The sequence below is a fragment of the Phyllobates terribilis genome, unplaced genomic scaffold (assembly GCF_046119375.1).
Source record: "Phyllobates terribilis strain yellow unplaced genomic scaffold, ASM4611937v1 Scaffold_5__5_contigs__length_657084704, whole genome shotgun sequence".
NCBI classification, from domain to species: domain Eukaryota; kingdom Metazoa; phylum Chordata; class Amphibia; order Anura; family Dendrobatidae; genus Phyllobates; species Phyllobates terribilis.
Genome location: NW_027362765.1, coordinates 356,179,552 through 356,195,540, shown reverse-complemented (window position 1 = coordinate 356,195,540; position 15,989 = coordinate 356,179,552). Strand labels below are relative to the sequence as shown.

The window sequence follows — 15,989 nt, the reverse complement described above, 5'->3', positions numbered from 1 at the left end:
ACAACTACACAGCCTCCAGCCTCTCCTGGGCCGTACGCCTGCACAGCCTCCAGCCTCTCCTGGGCCGTACGCCTGCACAGCCTCCGGCCTCTCCTGGGCCGTACGCCTGCACAGCCTCCGGCCTCTCCTGGGCCGTAAGCCTGCACAGCCTCGGGCCTCTCCTGGGCCGTACGCCTGCACAGCCTCCGGCCTCTCCTGGGCCGTACGCCTGCACAGCCTCCGGCCTCTCCTGGGCCATACACCTGCCTCTCTCCAGCCTCTCCTGGGCCGTAAACCTGCACAGCCTCCAGCCTCTCCTGGGCCGTACACCTACACAACCTCCAGCCTCTCCTAGGTCGTACACCTACACAGCCTCCAGCCTCTCCTGGGCCGTACACCTGCACAGCCTCCAGTCTCTCCTGGGCCGTACACCTGCACAGCCTCCAGCCTCTCCTGGGCCGTACGCCTGCACAGCCTCCAGCGTTTCCTGGGCCGTAAACCTGCCTCTCTCCAGCCTCTCCTGGGCCGTCAACCTGCATAGCCTCCAGCCTCTCTTGGGCCGTACACCTACACAACCTCCAGCCTCTCCTGGGCCGTACGCCTGCACAGCCTCCGGCCTCTCCTGGGCCATGCACCTACCTCTCTCCAGCCTCTCCTGGGAAGTACGCCTGCACAGCCTCCAGCCTCTCCTAGGCCGTACACCTACACAGTCTCCAGCCTCTTCTGGGCCGTACACCTGCACAGCCTCCAGCCTCTCCTGGGCCGTACACCTGCACAGCCTCCAGCTTCTCCTGGGCCGTACGCCTGCACAGCCTCCGGCCTCTCCTGGGCCGTACGCCTGCACAGCCTCGGGCCTCTCCTGGGCCGTACACCTGCACAGCCTCCGGCCTCTCCTGGGCCATACACCTGCCTCTCTCCAGCCCTCCTGGGCCGTACACCTGCACAGTCTCCGGCCTCTCCTGGGCCGTACTCCTGCCTCTCTCTGGCCTCTCCTGGGCCGTAAACCTGCACAGCCTCCAGCCTCTCCTGGGCCGTACACCTACACAACCTCCAGCCTCTCCTGAGACGTACACCTACACAACCTCCAGCCTCTCCTGGGCCGTACACCTACACATTCTCCAGCCTCTCCTGGGCCGTACGTCTGCACAGCCTCCGGCCTCTCCTGGGCCGTACGCCTGCACAGCCTCCAGCCTCTCCTGGGCCATACACCTGCACAGTCTCCAGCCTCTCCTGGGTCGTACACCTGCCTCTCTCCGGCCTCTCCTGGGCCATAAACCTGCACAGCCTCCAGCCTCTCCTGGGCCGTACACCTACACAACCTCCAGCCTCTCCTGGGCCGTACACCTGCACAGCCTCCAGCCTCTCCTGGGCCATACGCCTGCACAGCCTCCGGCCCCTCCTGGGCCATACACCTGCCTCTCTCCAGCGTCTCCTGGACAATACACCTGCACAGTCTCCAGCCTCTCCTGGGCCGTACACCTGCACAGTCTCCAGCCTCTCCTGGGCCGTACACCTGCACAGTCTTCAGCCTCTCCTCGGCCGTACACCTACACAACCTCCAGCCTCTCCTGGGCCGTACACCTACACAGCCTCCAGCCTCTCCTGGGCCATACACCTGCACAGTCTCCAGCCTCTCCTAGTCCGTACACCTGCACAGCCTCCGGCCTCTCCTGGGCCGTACGCCTGCACAGCCTCCAGCCTCTCTCCTGCGTCTCTTGGGCCATACACCTGCACAGTCTCCAGCCTCTCCTGGGCCGTACACCTGCACAGCCTCCAGCCTCTCCTGGGCCGTAAACCTGCCTCTCTCCGGCCTCTCCTGGGCCGTAAACCTGCACAGCCTCCAGCCTCTCATGGGCCGTACACCTACACAGCCTCCAGGCTCTCCTGGGCCGTACACCTACACAGCCTCCAGCCTCTCCTGGGCCGTACACCTACACAGCCTCCAGCCTCTCCTGGGCCGTACGCCTGCACAGCCTCCAGCCTCTCCTGAGCCGTACACCTACACAGCCTCCAGCCTCTCCTGGGCCGTACGCCTGCACAGCCTCCAGCCTCTCCTGGGCCGTACGCCTGCACAGCCTCCGGCCTCTCCTGGGCCGTACGCCTGCACAGCCTCCGGCCTCTCCTGGGCCGTAAGCCTGCACAGCCTCGGGCCTCTCCTGGGCCGTACGCCTGCACAGCCTCCGGCCTCTCCTGGGCCGTACGCCTGCACAGCCTCCGGCCTCTCCTGGGCCATACACCTGCCTCTCTCCAGCCTCTCCTGGGCCGTAAACCTGCACAGCCTCCAGCCTCTCCTGGGCCGTACACCTACACAACCTCCAGCCTCTCCTAGGCCGTACACCTACACAGCCTCCAGCCTCTCCTGGGCCGTACACCTGCACAGCCTCCAGTCTCTCCTGGGCCGTACACCTGCACAGCCTCCAGCCTCTCCTGGGCCGTACGCCTGCACAGCCTCCAGCCTCTCCTGGGCCGTACGCCTGCACAGCCTCCAGCCTCTCCTGGGCCGTACACCTACACAACCTCCAGCCTCTCCTAGGCCGTACACCTACACAGCCTCCAGCCTCTCCTGGGCCGTACACCTGCACAGCCTCCAGTCTCTCCTGGGCCGTACACCTGCACAGCCTCCAGCCTCTCCTGGGCCGTACGCCTGCACAGCCTCCAGCGTTTCCTGGGCCGTAAACCTGCCTCTCTCCAGCCTCTCCTGGGCCGTAAACCTGCATAGCCTCCAGCCTCTCTTGGGCCGTACACCTACACAACCTCCAGCCTCTCCTGGGCCGTACGCCTGCACAGCCTCCGGCCTCTCCTGGGCCATGCACCTACCTCTCTCCAGCCTCTCCTGGGAAGTACGCCTGCACAGCCTCCAGCCTCTCCTAGGCCGTACACCTACACAGTCTCCAGCCTCTTCTGGGCCGTACACCTGCACAGCCTCCAGCCTCTCCTGGGCCGTACACCTGCACAGCCTCCAGCTTCTCCTGGGCCGTACGCCTGCACAGCCTCCGGCCTCTCCTGGGCCGTACGCCTGCACAGCCTCGGGCCTCTCCTGGGCCATACACCTGCCTCTCTCCAGCCCTCCTGGGCCGTACACCTGCACAGTCTCCGGCCTCTCCTGGGCCGTACTCCTGCCTCTCTCTGGCCTCTCCTGGGCCGTAAACCTGCACAGCCTCCAGCCTCTCCTGGTCCGTACACCTACACAACCTCCAGCCTCTCCTGAGCCGTACACCTACACAGCCTCCAGCCTCTCCTGGGCCGTACACCTACACATTCTCCAGCCTCTCCTGGGCCGTACGCCTGCACAGCCTCCGGCCTCTCCTGGGCCGTACGCCTGCACAGCCTCCGGCCTCTCCTGGGCCGTAAGCCTGCACAGCCTCGGGCCTCTCCTGGGCCGTACGCCTGCACAGCCTCCGGCCTCTCCTGGGCCATACACCTGCCTCTCTCCAGCCTCTCCTGGGCCGTAAACCTGCACAGCCTCCAGCCTCTCCTGGGCCGTACACCTACACAACCTCCAGCCTCTCCTAGGCCGTACACCTACACAGCCTCCAGCCTCTCCTGGGCCGTACACCTGCACAGCCTCCAGTCTCTCCTGGGCCGTACACCTGCACAGCCTCCAGCCTCTCCTGGGCCGTACGCCTGCACAGCCTCCAGCCTCTCCTGGGCCGTACGCCTGCACAGCCTCCAGCCTCTCCTGGGCCGTACGCCTGCACAGCCTCGGGCCTCTCCTGGGCCATACGCCTGCACAGCCTCCAGCCTCTCCTGGGCCATACACCTGCCTCTCTCCAGCCCTCCTGGGCCGTACACCTGCACAGTCTCCGGCCTCTCCTGGGCCGTACTACTGCCTCTCTCCGGCCTCTCCTGGGCCATAAACCTGCACAGCCTCCAGCCTCTCCTGGGCCGTACACCTACACAACCTCCAGCCTCTCCTGGGCCGTACACCTGTACAGCCTCTCCTAGGCCGTACACCTGCACAGCCTCCGGCCTCTCCTGGGCCGTACACCTACACAACCTCCAGCCTCTCCTGGGCCGTACACCTACACAGCCTCCAGCCTCTCCTGGGCCGTACACCTACACAGCCTCCAGCCTCTCCTGGGCCGTACACCTGCACAGCCTCCGGCCTCTCCTGGGCCATACACCTGCACAGTCTCCAACCTCTCCTGGGCCGTACACCTGCACAGTCTCCAGCCTCTCTTAGGCCGTACGCCTGCACAGTCTCCAGCCTCTCCTGGGCCGTACACCTGAACAGTCTCCAGCCTCTACTGGGCCGTACACCTGCACAGTCTCCAGCCTCTCCTGGGCCATACACCTGCCTCTCTCCGGCCTCTCCTGGGCCGTACACCTGTACAGCCTCTCCTAGGCCGTACACCTGCACAGCCTCCGGCCCCTCCTGGGCCATACGCCTGCACAGCCTTCGGCCTCTCCTGGGCCGTACACCTGCACAGTCTCCAGCCTCTCCGGCCGTACACCTGTACAGCCTCTCCTAGGCCGTACACCTGCACAGCCTCCGGCCCCTCCTGGGCCATACGCCTGCACAGCCTCTGGCCTCTCCTGGGCCGTACACCTGCACAGCCTCTGGCCTCTCCTAGGCCGTATGCCTGCACAGCTTCCAGCCTCTCTCCAGCCTCTCCTGGGCCATACACCTGCACAGTCTCCAGCCTCTCCTGGGCCATACACCTGCACAGTCTCCAGCCTCTCCTGGGCCATACACCTGCACAGTCTCCAGCCTCTCCTGGGCAGTACACCTGCACAGTCTCCAGCCTCTCCTGGGCCGTACACCTGCCTCTCTCCAGCCTCTCCTGGGCCATAAACCTGCACAGCCTCCAGCCTCTCCTGGGCCGCACACCTACACAACCTCCAGCCTCTCCTGGGCTGTACACCTGTACAGCCTCACCTAGGCCGTACACCTGCACAGCCTCCGGCCCCTCCTGGGCCATACGCCTGCACAGCCTCCGGCCTCTCCTGGGCCGTACACCTACACAGCCTCCGGCCTCTCCTGGGCCGTACACCTACACAGCCTCCAGCCTCTCCTGGGCCGTACACCTACACAGCCTCCAGCCTCTCCTGGGCCGTACACCTACACAGCCTCCAGCCTCTCAAGGGCCATACACCTGCACAGCCTCCGGCCTCTCCTGGGCCATACACCTGCACAGTCTCCAACCTCTCCTGGGCCGTACACCTGCACAGTCTCCAGCCTCTCCTAGGCCGTACGCCTGCACAGTCTCCAGCCTCTCCTGGGCCGTACACCTGCACAGCCTCCAGCCTCTCCTGGGCCGTAAACCTGCCTCTCTCCGGCCTCTCCTGGGCCGTAAACCTGCACACCCTCCAGCCTCTCATGGGCCGTACACCTACACAGCCTCCAGGCTCTCCTGGGCCGTACACCTACACAGCCTCCAGCCTCTCCTGGGCCGTACGCCTACACAGCCTCCAGCCTCTCCTGGGCCGTACGCCTGCACAGCCTCCAGCCTCTCCTGAGCCGTACGCCTACACAGCCTCCAGCCTCTCCTGGGCCGTACGCCTGCACAGCCTCCAGCCTCTCCTGGGCCGTACGCCTGCACAGCCTCCAGCCTCTCCTGGGCCGTACGCCTGCACAGCCTCCGGCCTCTCCTGGGCCGTACGCCTGCACAGCCTCCGGCCTCTCCTGGGCCGTAAGCCTGCACAGCCTCGGGCCTCTCCTGGGCCGTACGCCTGCACAGCCTCCGGCCTCTCCTGGGCCGTACGCCTGCACAGCCTCCGGCCTCTCCTGGGCCATACACCTGCCTCTCTCCAGCCTCTCCTGGGCCGTAAACCTGCACAGCCTCCAGCCTCTCCTGGGCCGTACACCTGCACAGCCTCCAGTCTCTCCTGGGCCGTACACCTGCACAGCCTCCAGCCTCTCCTGGGCCGTACGCCTGCACAGCCTCCAGCGTTTCCTGGGCCGTAAACCTGCCTCTCTCCAGCCTCTCCTGGGCCGTAAACCTGCATAGCCTCCAGCCTCTCTTGGGCCGTACACCTACACAACCTCCCGCCTCTCCTGGGCCGTACGCCTGCACAGCCTCCGGCCTCTCCTGGGCCATGCACCTACCTCTCTCCAGCCTCTCCTGGGAAGTACGCCTGCACAGCCTCCAGCCTCTCCTAGGCCGTACACCTACACAGTCTCCAGCCTCTTCTGGGCCGTACACCTGCACAGCCTCCAGCCTCTCCTGGGCCGTACACCTGCACAGCCTCCAGCTTCTCCTGGGCCGTACGCCTGCACAGCCTCCGGCCTCTCCTGGGCCGTACGCCTGCACAGCCTCGGGCCTCTCCTGGGCCGTACGCCTGCACAGCCTCCGGCCTCTCCTGGGCCATACACCTGCCTCTCTCCAGCCCTCCTGGGCCGTACACCTGCACAGTCTCCGGCCTCTCCTGGGCCGTACTCCTGCCTCTCTCTGGCCTCTCCTGGGCCGTAAACCTGCACAGCCTCCAGCCTCTCCTGGGCCGTACACCTACACAACCTCCAGCCTCTCCTGAGCCGTACACCTACACAGCCTCCAGCCTCTCCTGGGCCGTACACCTACACATTCTCCAGCCTCTCCTGGGCCGTACGCCTGCACAGCCTCCGGCCTCTCCTGGGCCGTACGCCTGCACAGCCTCCGGCCTCTCCTGGGCCGTAAGCCTGCACAGCCTCGGGCCTCTCCTGGGCCGTACGCCTGCACAGCCTCCGGCCTCTCCTGGGCCATACACCTGCCTCTCTCCAGCCTCTCCTGGGCCGTAAACCTGCACAGCCTCCAGCCTCTCCTGGGCCGTACACCTACACAACCTCCAGCCTCTCCTAGGCCGTACACCTACACAGCCTCCAGCCTCTCCTGGGCCGTACGCCTGCACAGCCTCCAGCCTCTCCTGGGCCGTACGCCTGCACAGCCTCCAGCCTCTCCTGGGCCGTACGCCTGCACAGCCTCGGGCCTCTCCTGGGCCATACGCCTGCACAGCCTCCAGCCTCTCCTGGGCCATACACCTGCCTCTCTCCAGCCCTCCTGGGCCGTACACCTGCACAGTCTCCGGCCTCTCCTGGGCCGTACTACTGCCTCTCTCCGGCCTCTCCTGGGCCATAAACCTGCACAGCCTCCAGCCTCTCCTGGGCCGTACACCTACACAACCTCCAGCCTCTCCTGGGCCGTACACCTGTACAGCCTCTCCTAGGCCGTACACCTGCACAGCCTCCGGCCTCTCCTGGGCCGTACACCTACACAACCTCCAGCCTCTCCTGGGCCGTACACCTACACAGCCTCCAGCCTCTCCTGGGCCGTACACCTACACAGCCTCCAGCCTCTCCTGGGCCGTACACCTGCACAGCCTCCGGCCTCTCCTGGGCCATACACCTGCACAGTCTCCAACCTCTCCTGGGCCGTACACCTGCACAGTCTCCAGCCTCTCCTAGGCCGTACGCCTGCACAGTCTCCAGCCTCTCCTGGGCCGTACACCTGAACAGTCTCCAGCCTCTACTGGGCCGTACACCTGCACAGTCTCCAGCCTCTCCTGGGCCATACACCTGCCTCTCTCCGGCCTCTCCTGGGCCGTACACCTGTACAGCCTCTCCTAGGCCGTACACCTGCACAGCCTCCGGCCCCTCCTGGGCCATACGCCTGCACAGCCTCCGGCCTCTCCTGGGCCGTACACCTGCACAGTCTCCAGCCTCTCCGGCCGTACACCTGTACAGCCTCTCCTAGGCCGTACACCTGCACAGCCTCCGGCCCCTCCTGGGCCATACGCCTGCACAGCCTCTGGCCTCTCCTGGGCCGTACACCTGCACAGCCTCTGGCCTCTCCTAGGCCGTATGCCTGCACAGCTTCCAGCCTCTCTCCAGCCTCTCCTGGGCCATACACCTGCACAGTCTCCAGCCTCTCCTGGGCCATACACCTGCACAGTCTCCAGCCTCTCCTGGGCCATACACCTGCACAGTCTCCAGCCTCTCCTGGGCAGTACACCTGCACAGTCTCCAGCCTCTCCTGGGCCGTACACCTGCCTCTCTCCAGCCTCTCCTGGGCCATAAACCTGCACAGCCTCCAGCCTCTCCTGGGCCGCACACCTACACAACCTCCAGCCTCTCCTGGGCTGTACACCTGTACAGCCTCACCTAGGCCGTACACCTGCACAGCCTCCGGCCCCTCCTGGGCCATACGCCTGCACAGCCTCCGGCCTCTCCTGGGCCGTACACCTACACAGCCTCCGGCCTCTCCTGGGCCGTACACCTACACAGCCTCCAGCCTCTCCTGGGCCGTACACCTACACAGCCTCCAGCCTCTCCTGGGCCGTACACCTACACAGCCTCCAGCCTCTCAAGGGCCATACACCTGCACAGCCTCCGGCCTCTCCTGGGCCATACACCTGCACAGTCTCCAACCTCTCCTGGGCCGTACACCTGCACAGTCTCCAGCCTCTCCTAGGCCGTACGCCTGCACAGTCTCCAGCCTCTCCTGGGCCGTACACCTGAACAGTCTCCAGCCTCTACTGGGCCGTACACCTCCACAGTCTCCAGCCTCTCCTGGGCCATACACCTGCCTCTCTCCGGCCTCTCCTGGGCCGTACACCTGCACAGCCTCCAGCCTCTCCTGGGCCGTACACCTGCACAGCCTCCAGCCTCTCCTGGGCCGTACACCTGCACAGCCTCCAGCCTCTCCTGGGCCGTACACCTGCACAGCCTCCAGCCTCTCCTGGGCCGTACACCTGCACAGTCTCCAGCCTCTCCGGCCGTACACCTGTACAGCCTCTCCTAGGCCGTACACCTGCACAGCTTCCGGCCCCTCCTGGGCCATACGCCTGCACAGCCTCCGGCCTCTCCTGGGCCGTGCACCTGCACAGCCTCCGGCCTCTCCTGGGCCGTACGCCTGCACAGCCTCCAGCCTCTCTCCAGCCTCTCCTGGGCCATACACCTGCACAGTCTCCAGCCTCTCCTGGGCCATACACCTGCACAGTCTCCAGCCTCTCCTGGGCCGTACACATGCACAGCCTCCAGCCTCTCCTGGGCCATACACCTGCCTCTCTCCGGCCTCTCCTGGGCCGTACACCTGCACAGCCTCCAGACTCTCCTGGGCCGTACACCTACACAGCCTCCAGCCTCTCCTGGGCCGTACACCTACACAGCCTCCAGCCTCTCCTGGGCCGTACACCTACACAGCCTCCAGCCTCTCCTGGGCCGTACACCTGCACAGTCTCCAGCCTCTCCGGCCGTATACCTGCACAGCCTCCGGCCTCTCCTGGGCCGTACGCCTGCACAGCCTCCGGCCTCTCCTGGGCCGTACGCCTGCACAGCCTCCGGCCTCTCCTGGGCCGTACGCCTGCACAGCCTCCGGCCTCTCCTGGGCCGTACGCCTGCACAGCCTCCGGCCTCTCCTGGGCCGTACGCCTGCACAGCCTCCGGCCTCTCCTGGGCCGTACGCCTGCACAGCCTCCGGCCTCTCCTGGGCCCTACGCCTGCGCAGCCTTCAGCCTCTCTCCAGCCTCTCCTGGGCCGTACACCTACACAGCCTCCAGCCTCTCCTGGGCCGTACACCTACACAGCCTCCAGCCTCTCCTGGGCCGTACACCTGCACAGTCTCCGGCCTCTCCTAGTCCGTACACCTGCACAGCCTCCGGCCTCTCCTCGGCCGTACGCCTGCACAGCCTCCGGCCTCTCCTGGGCCGCACGCCTGCACAGCCTCCAGCCTCTCTCCAGCCTCTCTTGGGCCATACACCTGCACAGTCTCCAGCCTCTCCTGGACCGTACACCTGCACAGCCTCCAGCCTTTCCTGGGCCGTAAACCTGCCTCTCTCCAGCCTCTCCTGGGCCGTAAACCTGCATAGCCTCCAGCCTCTCTTGGGCCGTACACCTACACAACCTCCAGCCTCTCTTGGGCCGTACACCTACACAACCTCCAGCCTCTCCTGGGCCGTACGCCTGCACAGCCTCCGGCCTCTCCTGGGCCATACACCTGCCTCTCTCCAGCCTCTCATGGGCCGTACGCCTGCACAGCCTCAAGCCTCTCCTAGGCCGTACACCTACACAGCCTCCAGCCTCTCCTGGGCCGTACACCTGCACAGCCTCCGGCCTCTCCTGGGCCGTACACCTGCACAGCCTCCAGCCTCTCCTGGGCCGTACGCCTGCACAGCCTCGGGCCTCTCCTGGGCCATACACCTGCACAGTCTCCAACCTCTCCTGGGCCGTACACCTGCACACTCTCCAGCCTCTCCTAGGCCGTATGCCTGCACAGTCTCCAGCCTCTACTGGGCCGTACACCTGCACAGTCTCCAGCCTCTCCTGGGCCGTACACCTGCACAGCCTCCAGCCTCTCCTGGGCCGTACACCTGCACAGCCTCCAGCCTCTCCTGGGCCGTACACCTGCACAGCCTCCAGCCTCTCCTGGGCCGTACACGTGCACAGTCTCCAGCCTCTCCTGGGCCGTACACGTGCACAGTCTCCAGCCTCTCCGGCCGTACACCTGTACAGCCTCTCCTAGGCCGTACACCTGAACAGCCTCCGGCCCCTCCTGGGCCATACACCTGCAAAGCCTCCGGCCTCTCCTGGGCCGTACACCTGCACAGCCTCCGGCCTCTCCTGGGCCGTACGCCTGCACAGCCTCCAGCCTCTCTCCAGCCTCTCCTGGGCCATACACCTGCACAGTCTCCAGCCTCTCCTGGGCCATACACCTGCACAGTCTCCAGCCTCTCCTGGGTCGTACACCTGCCCCTCTCCGGCCTCTCCTGGGCCATAAACCTGCACAGCCTCCAGCCTCTCCTGGGCCGTACACCTACACAACCTCCAGCCTCTCCTGGGCCGTACACCTGCACAGCCTCCAGCCTCTCCTGGGCCATACGCCTGCACAGCCTCCGGCCCCTCCTGGGCCATACACCTGCCTCTCTCCAGCGTCTCCTGGGCCATACACCTGCACAGTCTCCAGCCTCTCCTGGGCCGTACACCTGCACAGTCTCCAGCCTCTCCTGGGCCGTACACCTGCACAGTCTTCAGCCTCTCCTCGGCCGTACACCTACACAACCTCCAGCCTCTCCTAGGCCGTACACCTACACAGCCTCCAGCCTCTCCTGGGCCATACACCTGCACAGTCTCCAGCCTCTCCTAGTCCGTACACCTGCACAGCCTCCGGCCTCTCCTGGGCCGTACGCCTGCACAGCCTCCAGCCTCTCTCCAGCGTCTCTTGGGCCATACACCTGCACAGTCTCCAGCCTCTCCTGGGCCGTACACCTGCACAGCCTCCAGCCTCTCCTGGGCCGTAAACCTGCCTCTCTCCGGCCTCTCCTGGGCCGTAAACCTGCACAGCCTCCAGCCTCTCATGGGCCGTACACCTACACAGCCTCCAGGCTCTCCTGGGCCGTACACCTACACAGCCTCCAGCCTCTCCTGGGCCGTACACCTACACAGCCTCCAGCCTCTCCTGGGCCGTACACCTGCACAGTCTCCAGCCTCTCCGGCCGTACACCTGTACAGCCTCTCCTAGGCCGTACACCTGCACAGCCTCCGGCCTCTCCTGGGCCATACGCCTGCACAGCCTCCGGCCTCTCCTGGGCCGTACGCCTGCTCAGCCTCCGGCCTCTCCTGGGCCGTACGCCTGCGCAGCCTCCAGCCTCTCCTGGGCCATACACCTGCACAGTCTTCAGCCTCTCCTGGGCCATACACCTGCACAGTCTCCGGCCTCTCCTGGGCCATACACCTGCACAGTCTCCGGCCTCTCCTGGGCCATACACCTGCACAGTCTCCAGCCTCTCCTGGGCCGTACACCTGCACAGCCTCCAGACTCTCCTGGGCCGTACACCTGCCTCTCTCCGGCCTCTCCTGGGCCGTAAACCTGCATAGCCTCCAGCCTCTCTTGGGCCGTACACCTACACAACATCCAGCCTCTCCTGGGCCGTACACCTGCACAGCCTCCGGCCTCTCCTGGGCCATATACCTGCCTCTCTCCAGCCTCTCCTGCGCCGTACGCCTGCACAGCCTCCGGCCTCTCCTGGGCCATACACCTACACAACCTCCAGCCTCTCCTGGGCCGTACGCCTGCACAGCCTCCGGCCTCTCCTGGGCCATACGCCTGCACAGCCTCCGGCCTCTCCTGGGCCATACGCCTGCACAGCCTCCGGCCTCTCCTGGGCCGTACGCCTGCACAACCTCCAGCCTCTCCTGGGCCGTACGCCTCCACAGCCTCCAGCCTCTCCTGGGCCGTACGCCTCCACAGCCTCCGGCCTCTCCTGGGCTGTACGCCTGCACAGCCTCCGGCTTCTCCTGGGCCGTACACCTACACAACCTCCGGCCTCTCCTGGGCCGTACGCCTGCACAGCCTCCGGCCTCTCCTGGGCCGTACGCCTGCACAGCCTCCGGCCTCTCCTGGGCCGTACACCAGCACAGCCTCTGGCCTCTCCTGGGCCGTACACCAGCACAGCCTCCGGCCTCTCCTCTGCCGTACACCTGCACAGCCTCCGGCCTCTCCTAGGCCGTACGCCTGCACAGCCTCCGGCCTCTCCTGGGCCGTACGCCTGCACAGCCTCCGGCCTCTCCTGGGCCGTACGCCTGCACAGCCTCCGGCCTCTCCTGGGCCGTACGCCTGCACAGCCTCCGGCCTCTCCTGGGCCGTACACCAGCACAGCCTCTGGCCTCTCCTGGGCCGTACACCAGCACAGCCTCCGGCCTCTCCTCTGCCGTACACCTGCACAGCCTCCGGCCTATCCTGGGCCGTACGCCTGCACAGCCTCCGGCCTCTCCTGGTTTGGGCGCGCAGCGATGACGCGTCTCTGTAAGATGAATTATTATTGATTCCTGGCCTTTCTGATTACTATTAGTCGCTGACCGCCTGCTGCTCCGCACACACCAGGCTGCATTGTTGTATTTGTATCATTTCCGTGTTTGATACATTGTAACTGCGCATTACATCATGTGACCTGTGCCTGTGTGTGAGCTCCGCTCAGAGGTCTCTGTCCCATCTCCCCCTCTCCTGTATCCTCTTCCCCGTCTGAGACTCCCGGCCTGTAATATGCGCACAAGTATTAGTGATCCCTCCCCGGAGCAGACGCTTCCATTCTCATATCATCCGCAGAACATTTCTCCTCTGCATCAGAAATAAGAACTGAAAAAATGTTGCTCAGTCTTGATTGAAAATTGCTGATGTGTTTCCATGACAACAGACTACAAACAAAGCCTGTGTAGTCGGATACGGCAGTCACGTCCTGCTCTTTCTTTTTTAAGAAGAGGAATGATGGGAGTAACACATGACTGCAGGACCTGACTACACATTTCATATGTAGTCTGTAACCATGGAGATACAAAACTCTACACAGGAGCTGTGTACACAAAACGGTAGGAGATTTTCTGATCTGCACAGAGACGTCTGGCCCCTCATTAATTACAGGGGCTCATTATGGGACTCAGCTCCGATACCTGGACTATCTAGTAACGAGCCGTGCGGCCGTCTGTCCATCATGTGACCGGGACAGATTTGTATCCCCTAAATAATGACGTTTCATATTACCCCAGCAAGCAGAGATCTTGAAAACAAGGAGGAATTAGTTTGGGAAGTATATAGGAAGATTGCAGAAGGTCTCAGTGCACCGAGGATAACGCTATTTGCTGAACATGGAATATTCCTTTAAGAGCAGATGTTTGGCCTGAGGACAATCGGGGGTGAACGCACTGGAGGACCCCACACGTTATTCCAGGAGGACACGGAAATCCGACCCCGAGCTTGGCAGCAGTGACTGCTCAGAGTGGGGGGCACGGCGCCTGTACGGGGGTCGTACTTACATCACTGGTGTATTTGGAGATCTTATTGACGTTCTGGAATTGGGGCGTCTCGCAGTAGTTGATGCTGTGCCCCTTACTGTTCTCTAAGTCCTTCTTGTATCCCACCTGGAAGACACAAAGATGAGGAAACGGAGAATCAGGGGGGGAGCAGGGTCCTTATACAGATGGGAGTCCAGGCTGCTGGCTCTTACCAGGGCAAGACCAAGACAAGACCAATGCTGGTAGAAATGGTATGGGGGTCCATAACCCTGTGCCCCCTGTATATAGAGAGGTGGCCACTGCTGGATATGATCACTAAAGGGCCACCAGGAAGGGTTGTGAGTTGTTAGAGAACCCGCGGTGTCCCATGGCGGTGTGGACCCCATGTGATGGGCCCCTTATAACCCGGCGCTCACCTCACTGACGAGTTTGTTAACGTTCTGGGCTTGTTTCAGCGCCAGGTTCTCCTCTGCGGTCAGGGTGTGGTACTGGGCAGCGCCCCTCATCCTGGAGACGTCTTTCTTATATTTAATCTGAAATACAGCCATAAACCATGGAAGGATTCAATAGACACACAGAGATGGACATCCCAATCATACATTCACCTAGCGTCCATACACCGAACATCCGTACAGCAATCATACATACACTGATCATCCATACACCTAACATCCATACATCAATCATACATTCACCTAGCGTCCATACATCAATCATACATTCACCTATCGTCCATACATCAATCATACATTCACCTATCGTCCATACATCAATCATACATTCACCTATCGTCCATACATCAATCATACATTCACCTAGCGTCCATACACCGAACATACATTCACCTAGCGTCCATACATCAATCATACATTCACCTAGCGTCCATACATCAATCATACATTCACCTAGCGTCCATACGTCAATCATACATTCACCTACCGTCCATACATCAATCATACATTCACCTAACATCCATACATCAATCATACATTCACCTAGCGTCCATACACCGAACATCCGTACAGCAATCATACATTCACCTAGCGTCCATATGTAGCACCCTGAGGATTCGGCTGCTACAGGGGTATTGCACCTCAATCCAGAGGTGTGATATTCCACTCCCGGGTAAGGAAGGAGTGTGGATCTGAGCTCGGTAGGCTGCATGCACTACACACATCCCATTTCCGAGGAGCAGACCGACGGTACTCCCACTTAGAAATGTGCAGGTACGACCGAGTCTGTTCCTGGCTGGAGTGGGAGGGGGGTGGTACATCCCAAGTAGTGTAGGGGCAGATAGGGGGAGCAGCCTGAGTAAAGATAGGAGCTCATTGGGTGCTGGTCGCCTGAGCTCACACATAGAGGGTGTATATAAGGTGGGCACCAACTAAGAACAGGGTCAGTTGCAGAGAGAAAGTCAGGAGCAGAGGAGAAGAGAGACCCAGAGTGAGAGAGGAGAGAGAGAGAGACTCAGAGGCACAGAAGAAAAGGACTCTAAGACCCCAAACTAAATCCCCGGGTGAAGAGTCGGCATCAGGGTACCGGAACCCAAGCTGGTGGGGGTAAAAACATTCCCCAGCCAGAGACCGGAGACCGTGGGCAGCGTTTGCCACGGTCACCCACCATATCCACCACGAAGGCATACCACGAGGAGGGTCAGGGAACCCAAGGCCAAGGGTGTCCCAACAGAAGGCCCGAGGGAGCTGGACCTGGGTGGATCAATAGTGGGGACGGCCAGAGAAAGGACTGAAGGAGAGCTCAGGGTCACGCTCCGGACTTATTTGGGAGTTGGCTGGATCCAGAACCTGGTGGACGCAGCACGGCTCGGGAGGTCACTCGAAGCTGGAGTGACCAGAACATCAGCAGTGAGTAAACATCCTAAACTGCATAACCCGACTCTGTCTCTGATTGCCGTCTACACTGCATCACCACAACTCCCATCCTCTGCACCTGATCCCCCTGAGGCTATACCCCACCCGTTGGGGGTTATACCATCAAACGCTGCACCTACACCATCAGCCTCAGCGGACCCTGCTGCAGCGGCGGCCATAGTGACCGCAACACAACGGGTGGCGTAGTCGACATTAAGAACTTATAACATCTGTAGGACTGCCACATACAACTGAGTTTGACACCCTGGGCACGGACCGGGTCACAGCCACTCGGAAGACTACAACCCCCATCTGATCCGGCTCCGGATATTCCCACTAACGAATATGGCCCAGGGGGCGCGTCAACTTTGGCGTAGTCGGCAGGATTACGTGCCCGCAACACCCGGGTACTGCGTGCCTGAAGAAAAGTGCGAGTTTACCTC

At 63.0% G+C, this 15,989-nt stretch overlaps 1 protein-coding gene across 2 annotated transcripts in view; it reads right to left on the bottom strand.

Annotated features, from left to right (window-relative positions):
• The window catches only part of NRAP (nebulin related anchoring protein), a 200,481-nt gene that overhangs the window by 123,235 nt on the left and 61,257 nt on the right, over window positions 1-15,989 (bottom strand). For both annotated transcript variants that reach the window (XM_073684672.1, XM_073684673.1), the window contains exons 11-12: window positions 14,095-14,211; window positions 13,700-13,804 (exon numbers count right to left, since the gene is read on the bottom strand). In XM_073684672.1, coding sequence (XP_073540773.1) covers window positions 13,700-13,804; window positions 14,095-14,211 — 222 coding nt within the window. The remainder of the gene's footprint in view (window positions 1-13,699; window positions 13,805-14,094; window positions 14,212-15,989) is intronic.